This window comes from Mytilus trossulus, chromosome 11 (assembly GCF_036588685.1).
Source record: "Mytilus trossulus isolate FHL-02 chromosome 11, PNRI_Mtr1.1.1.hap1, whole genome shotgun sequence".
Taxonomy (NCBI): domain Eukaryota; kingdom Metazoa; phylum Mollusca; class Bivalvia; order Mytilida; family Mytilidae; genus Mytilus; species Mytilus trossulus.
In genome coordinates, this window is record NC_086383.1 from 44819933 (window position 1) to 44828457 (window position 8525).

At 36.4% G+C, this 8525-nt stretch overlaps 1 protein-coding gene across 1 annotated transcript; it reads right to left on the bottom strand.

Moving 5' to 3' along the window:
• Positions 1 to 6490: 6490 nt before the first annotated feature.
• On the bottom strand, positions 6491 to 7513 carry LOC134690082 (uncharacterized). The gene has a single exon (XM_063550057.1). It carries the CDS (start codon positions 7511 to 7513, stop codon positions 6491 to 6493), a length of 1023 nt encoding a protein of 340 aa, XP_063406127.1.
• Between the last annotated feature and the right edge of the window lie 1012 nt (positions 7514 to 8525).

Sequence of the window (8525 nt, forward strand, 5' to 3'; positions counted from 1 at the left end):
ATTAATCCCTTTCCACTTTGCGGGTGCGAGTGCTGCCTTGTAGCGGCATTAGCCTACTCTTTTTCGAAATCTACAAGGGTGTCTTTAACGTGCAAGAGATATGACTCTCTCTTAACACGGGTCAGCCATGTATCGTCCCTTCCGACGGACTATCATCGTTTCCTCAAGACCATACTCGCAAATGGTGTCGAGGGAGAGCCGAAAATTGAGTTCCTGAAATTTTCATCCCGAACAGGATTCGAACCAGGAACCTTTGTGTTAGTAGTCCGATGCTCTAACCACTACACCACAGCTAATGTTATCTATGTCTGAGGTAGAAAAGCCTTAGTATTTCAAAAAAATCAAAAATGTGTAAACAGTAAATTCATAAATATAACTTTATCAATGACAATTCCACTGGGCTTGTGATACCCTCGGGGAAGTACATCCCGACCAGCAGTAGCATCGACCCAGGGGTTGTAAAAACACATTAATTCCAAAACAAATAGCTGGCATGATACGGGTGATATTCTGCTCATGATTTATGATGGTATAATATTAAACCACTAACAGGAGGGATTGTATTTTATATTCATATGATGAAGACATAATCTTTCGATTAATTTTAATTAAGGTCTAGATCTGGCATGTCAGTAACTGCAAGTAGTTTTTAATTTTATGCATCATTTTCATTAGTTTTGTTTCTTTTGTTACATATTCTGACATTGGACTCGGACTTCTGTGGGACTAAGTTTTACTGTGCGTATAATATGTATGTTGGCTGGAGGTAAAGGGGGGTTAAGATATCTGAAAACATGATTAACCCTGCTGAATTGTCTGCCTATTCGAAGTCATGAGCCTCTTGTTCTTTTAGTTTTAGTTTCATGTGTATGTTTAGGAGTTTAGTATGACGTCCGTTTTCACTGATTTAGATTAAGCATTTTTTGTTTAGGGGTATTCTTTAGCACTCCTGGTAAACTTTGGTTGGGTTGTAGTCTGTTCTTTGGTCGGGTTGTTGTCTCTTTGACACATTCCCCATTTCCATTCTTAGTTTTATAAATTAGTTATGAGAATTTGAGTCGTCAAATTGGAGATAAAATATTTAATAGCCAGCTGCTTGTACAAAATCACTAGTGATTTAAGTGATTATGCAAAATCCATAAAAAAAATCAGAAATGCTACAGTATCATATCACTCAGCCATTAGCTATGTGCTATTTATTTTAAAACAAACAATAATATGAAAACTAATCCATTCTTTCCATTTTGAATATGCTAAACATTACGTTAATAATCATGAAAATATATTATTCTTTGTTGTGACAGTTGTTGTTGAGTCACCATCTTTCACGTCATCGTATACTAGATCTGTCGTAACGACAAGAATGTCCCGAGCTTATTAACCAAAAGAATAAAGTCCAAAATCCTCTTACTTGGACCAAAAACAACGGAACGGAACAAACGTAAACTCGATCTAGGTAAGCACGCATATTAAAATGTCGCTCAACATGTAAAGACATATGGAAAAAATTGCTATTGACAGCAGTTTCGCTCACAATATATGAAAAGTAGACATTTTCGCAATTGTTTTATTTTTTAAATTATTTAGAGATGTATCTAACGGTGTACAAATCTACAAAATATGTTACATACTTCTAGTTTACAGCTACTATTTTCAATGACGTAAACTTTCCACTGATAACCTTCCCTTACTTTTAAATTACTCCACTACCTGACCCGAAGAATGAATTCAGATAAAACTTTATAATTCAACGAGAAAAACGATAGAAAGTAAAGGTCGCTGATTTATTTGAGTTATCCAATGCTTTGTTTAAATTCTGTTCTTTGCCTGTTAACACTTATAAGCCATACAATCGAGAAAAGTACCTTCCACATGACAACTGGCCTTACAGGAACATAAAGAGTAGTAGACAAGAGGAACCAACATAATTATTCAACCCGCCACATTCTGTAATCTAAAATTAGGAGTCTGCGTATGCATGAAGCCATTTACTTTAAGGTTTGTTCCGAACGAACAGATTTTCTAAATATCTAACCATAAATTAGTACAAAAGATGTAATTACTTAACTTAAGGAGGCTCGAGGTTACAAACATTCGGCAAATATTTAAATATTTCTTTTTTATTACAATTTTTATATTATTGCACTATCAGTTGCTACTTAATGTTATGGTACAAAAAAACATCCCAAAACATTTTGGCATTAAAATATCTTTTTTTTAACTCATCGGTGACATATACTTTTTATTATCATTTTCAAATATGTTGTACTTAAAACGAAACTGTTGTAAAATTTAAGCGATTTCTGTAGGTTTTTTTTATTTTGGTATTACCTTTTTTATTCAACAGAATAAAACTCACCTTAAAAAAGTTGCGAAATCCTAATAGTATATTAAAAAACTATGACTTCTACCCGCGAGCTCCCTGTGATGGTGTTATGCATACTGGCCCTGTTATTCGGGTTTTTCGTTTGATGCTGTATGTCATATTTGTTTTTCGTGAATTGTTTTGCACATAAAAAATGACGTAAATTTTCATTGAATAGTTTTGTACAGCTTACTATATTGTATGCGGTATGGGTTTGCTCTTCGTTGTAATTTTATACCGTACATTTGTATTCCTTGAAATAACAGTGTTATGTTGAAACAGCTTACATAATATCTGTTGTTGAAACAGAATACATAGGACTATTTGTGAGAAACTGATCTTATATTTCTTGATAAAAATTTATTGTACATTATATTCGTATATTTCTTGATAAGAATTTATTGTACATTATATTCGTATATTTCTTGATAAGAATTTATTGTACATTATATTCATATATGATTATCATATTTTTAGTAGAAACAGTAGTTTTAATTATTTAATTATTAATAGGTCTGCTGCTAATAAAATCCGTATCGCTCAACTTTAAAGCACACCCTTTACCGCATCTCTTTATCACATTGTACTTTTTAGGGGTCCACTACTCGGACTTCCCGATCTTTTACCGAATCTGACTAAATTTACATGAAGTCCATGCAAGCTTCTCATCATATCTGTATCTGTAAATAAAATCCCAAAGCTTTAATAGTGAAATATGTTTCTTTCATTGATCTCAATGAAATATCATACAATTCAAACACGAACAATAAACAACAACTAGAATTGCCATTGCAAGCAATAGCGGATGTCACCCTTCCCCCCATTGCCACTAATTGGCAGCCATTTTGAAACATCTAAACAGTGAATGCAGATCTATGAATTGCGATATATCTTTCTGTAAATTTTCAGTACAATAAGTGCGTTGACAAAAGTGTCACATTTCTGCTGTTTCCATGGCAACGGCAACCATTTTGAAAATTCTAAAGTCAAAAGTCTCATCTATACATGTCAGTTGACAATAATATTAAGTTTCATTAAGTTTGGAGCATTTTGAACATTTTTGACATTTCTGCAGTTTCCATGGCAACGGTGGCCATTTTGGAAATTCCAACTTCAAAAGTCTCATGCAGACTTGAAAGTCAACAATCCTTTTAAGTTTCATTACTTTTTGAGCATTTTGAAATTTTTAAAATTTTTGACATTTTGGCTGGTTTCTATGGTAACAGATACCATTCCAAATTTCTAATGGCAGATACCACATTGGTACATGGGAGGGAACATACCATCAGAGTTTCAATGATTTGACCTACCATTTTAAGGAAGTAAATGCAACTTTTAATGGTTTTTAAAGCGTTTTTACCATTTTTGCCCTGTTTCCATGGAAACGGCAGACATTTTTGAAATTCCAACGCCAATTTCCACATCTACTAAAGTTGCTCATCGTTATGCTAAAGTTTCAAATGAATTGGAGCATTTTCATATTTTTGAAATTTTTGGTGTAGTTTCCATGGCAACATAGTAGTTCCAATAATGACCAAAATCACCCAAAACCAGTAAATGCCTGGCACCTTCATTGTATCAAAATATAATGATTCTGAGTTTAAGTATCTCCAAATTATTCACCAAAAACAAAAACTGGAATTTTTCACAATTGTTCCGTTTCCATGGTAACGGCAGCCATTTTTTTGGGTCTTGAGACCCACTGCAACCCGAAATTTTTTGTTCCTCATTATAGTTCACTATCATCAAGAGTCAGGTTCCATTGTCTCCAAAAAAGCTGCCGGACAAAAATCATTGGAAGAATAAGAATAATAATAACAAAGAAACGGAGGAATAACAATATGTCACCCGACATTGTCGATCGGGTGACATAATAACAAAGAAACGGAGGAATAACAATATGTCACCCGACATTGTCGATCGGGTGACATAATAACACAATAAACAAAATATTTCGATAGACAACAGGAAGCAAATTGTAAGTTTACCAAGCTGATTAGGATAAATAATTGAGAAGTTCCTATATAAGATATAAAGCCATTAAAAGTAAAATTGGACTTCAACTTCATCAAAAACTACCTTCAAGTTGACCAAAAACTTCAACCTGAAGCGGGACGAACGGACGTACGTACGGGCGGACGGACGGACGTACAGAACAGAAAACATAATCTGAAGGTAACCCATGTGTTTTGGACCAGTAAACAGTTCCTATATTATCTTCTTTTAAAAATAAGATAAAACGTAGAAAACATCGAAAAATCCGTATCAGATTACTATCATTCTAAGATACTAATATCAGTCTGAGGACCATTAGGCATCCAGTTCGAAACAACAACCAAACTACACAGAACGACATTTATAGGTAGCCATAGTTTTCGTATTGAAAAAGTGCTAGGCTTAATACTTACTGTAAACTGTAATGTATGTCTTAAGTTATATAACATAAAACATTTAAGCTAATAGAAAATCGATTACAGTGGTTTTTTTCAAAATTGTTCCTTTTCTAGTATCTGTCATGCAGATCTGGATGTTAATTTCATATTTGTTTTTCACACACTTTTTATGTTTGTGTTTGTTATTTACACAATAATTCTTAATTTTGATCTTTTTTACAAAATTACTACTGACAGTTTAATGATTCTTTAGATATTGTGTTTGTTATTCACACATCTATAAGTTATTTCATATACTTTGATCATACTTTGCAGTTAGAATAAATGGATGATATATATTATTCGTAAGTGATGAGCATGGAAAACGCATAATACATTCTATAGCAAATAAGCAAAGTAGTTCTTTCAAAGCACTGCAGTTTAATTAATTTTTAGATATTGTATTTGTTATTCACACAACTATTCGTTATTTCATATACTTTGATAAAAAAATGTACTCTTGTAGAAAAATAATTAAATCATTGTATTGTTATTTCTAAATGAAAACATGATTTGTATTCAGCAATGAAAGTAATATTCATCTGTTCCTCATATATCTCATACGAAAGATCAGCTATTACAGATTATTAGACACTGCTTTTCATAAAAAAGATTAATGTATTGTTCCTAAATAGAGTGATAAAGGTGGTGTATATGTATGTTGATATTTAAACAGTAATATTAGAGAAACGAATGATTTTCTGTTTGTTGATGATTTATATAAGTGCGTTTATAGTGTAGAACACGTCGAAGTAATGAGTATATGTTCCAGACCATATAAGTTTTTGAACCATTTCCTATATGGCACTATACAACTAAAAATCGACCTATATGGTCCGGACAAGTATGCGTATACATGTACGGTCCGACCAAACGTGAACGGTCGGACCGCAGACCGTACGAGTATTACCTTGTAAACATCAAAGGAATGCTGATCCAATTCCATCATCTGGTGTGGTCCTCCTTCCTTGGCTGTTTCGGCGCTATTCCACAACAACCTCCAGAGGTGCGCCGGCTCAGGTGATCAATCTGAACCTGGAACTGGATGGCCTACACGGCTCCGATGTCTCAGCTGATGTCATTGCTGTTCTTCTGTAACTGAATGCTGTTCTGTATATCTAAATCTGTCCATTATCTACACAATAAATGTTCATTGTTCTAACACTTTTTACTTTTCCACACTTCGTCTCTCTACACACTTCTGTAATCAGTGTCTTCCTCTCTGCTCCTACCACTCCCAAGGTCCTAAGTGCCCGCCACATTGACTGTCCTGCAAAAGCCCTGCATCCGACTTCTATTGCCAAACACCACGTCCTCCATCCCTGCTGTTTGCAATCCTCTACTAGCTGCTGGTATTTTGCCATCTTTCTTTCATAAGCTTCCTCTATTCAGTCTTCCCATGGGACTGTCAGTTCCAGCAAGACCGCCTGCATAGTTTCCTGTGACCAAATGACTATATCTGGTCTTAGCGATGTTGCTGCTATTTCTGCTGGGAAACTCATGCGTTGATGTATGTCTGCTGTCATCTGCCAGTCTGATGCCGTTCCAAGTATCCCTAAACCTTTTGCCTGGTTGTCTTTCTTTTCTCCAGCCCTAACAAAACTTACAAATGTGATGTTCTTCTGCATCTTTCTCTTCTTTCCCCTGGTGGTATCCACTTTGCTGCTATTGTTTTCAATACACTGTCATGCCTTCATGTATATCTTCCATCTTTCAATGCGACTGGACATGCTGACAACACATGTTGTAGAGATGCTGGTTTGTCTTTGCATAAGGTGCATGTTGGGTCTTCTATCAACTCCCAGGTATAGAGGTTTGATGGGCTTGGTAAAACATCATACACTGATCTTAGTAGAAAACTCAATCTGTATCCCTCCATACTCCAAATCTCGCTCCAGGTCAAAGCCCTGCTTCTAGCTCCTTGCCAATTCAACCAACTACTCTGCTGTTTCATTCCTACTGCCTTAACATTCCTACTCTCTTCTTCCATATGTCGTATTTCCTGTTGCACCAGTTCCCTCCGTCCCTTCTCATTTGCTGTATCCCACCTTGGTTTTGTTGTCATACCAAATCCCTGTCTACCAACTGCTGTTACACCAACGATGATACTGTGCTTTAGTCTAGTCTCAGCTTCCTTAACTGCTTCCTCTGTTTTCCATTTTCTTCCTGTCCTGATCTTAACTTTGGATCCTGTCACTTTAGCATCTTTGCTGTCTCTCAACGTCATAACCTGTTTTGTCTTTGTAACTTTATACTCTTCTGTCAATGCCTTCATTGGTAGTTGTAGCTTTGTTCCTGTGCTGTACAATCCAATGCTGCTGAAACTTCTTGGCACACCCAACCATCTTCTTAGACATGCACTGATCTTTCTCTCTAAGGCCTCCACTTTGAACAATGGGAACTCGTAAACTAGTAATGGCCACAATATCCTTGGTAAGACCCCATGTTGATATATCCAGGTCTTATATCTTCCTGGGAGCCCACTTTTGTCTATCTTCGTCAGCCATTCTACCAATTGCACTTGAACTTCACCCATGCTTACCATATCTGCTAGTGTTGCATCAAACTTTTTACCTAGGCATTTCACTGGTTTCTCTCCAACTGTTGGTATCTTTTCACCTGCTAACTCAAATGTCTCATCTTGCACTTTGCCTTTCCTCACTATCAAACTTCTAGATTTACTTGGTTTGAACTTCATCCTGGCCCACTTAATCATCCTTTCCAAGTCCATCTTCCCTCTATGACTGTTTTTGCTGTCACTGTCATATCATCCATAAAAGCTCTTACTGGTGGTTGCATTACCCCTGATGACAATAATGGTCCTCTACTTGGTTTTTCTACTGATTTTACAATTAAGGTCATCACTGCTGCAAACAGGACTACTGATACTGTACAACCCGTTAGTATTCCAACTTCAATTCTCTGCCAAGCTGTGGTGAAGTCTCCAGCTGTGAACCTCATTTCAATCTTGTCAAAATACTCTCGCAGCATAGTTCTGATAGTTGGTGGAACATGATACCTCTCCAATGTCAGGTCTACTAGTTTGTGAGGTGTGGACCCATAAGCATTAGCCAGATCTAGCCAAAACACTGCTAAGTCACTTTTCTTCTCCTTCGCTTCTCTTAAAATCTGTGTAATAACGCTGGTGTGTTCGATGCAACCAGATACTTCAGGCATGCCTCCTTTCTGGACTGCGATGTCTATATATTCGTTGCCAAGCAGGTACCTCGTCGTTCTCCTTGCTAAAACTGCCAGGAATATCTTCCCCTCAATATTCAATAGGGAGATGGCTCTAAACTGTTCAACTTTCCTGGAGTTCTCTTCTTTTGGTATAAAACATCCTTCTGCCTTGTACCATGACTCTGTCATCTCTCTCCTTCTCCAAATTACTTTCAATAACTTCCACAACCTGATCAGTCTGGGACAGTTCTTATATACCCTATATGAAATACCATTTGGTCCTGGTGCTGACCCTGCTCTTGCCTTTCTCACTACGTCCTGCACTTCTTGGAACTTCAGGTCTGACTCATCAAACTTTTCTTTTGGCTCCTCTGGTGTTAACAATTTCTCACATTCTTCCAGGTCTCTTCTCCTCGTTTCTCATCACTGTGGGTCTTACTGATATGGTCTTTCACTTCTTCCCTCGAGTTTTCCAGTTTGCCAGATCCTCTCGCTCCAAATACTCGCTTCATATACTGAAATAGGTTTGCTGTAAATGTTGTTCTCTC

Coding starts and splice junctions, on each gene's coding strand:
- LOC134690082 (XM_063550057.1), bottom strand. CDS start 7,513: ATGATTAAGTGGGCCAGGATGAAGTTCAAACCAAGTAAATCTAGAAGT.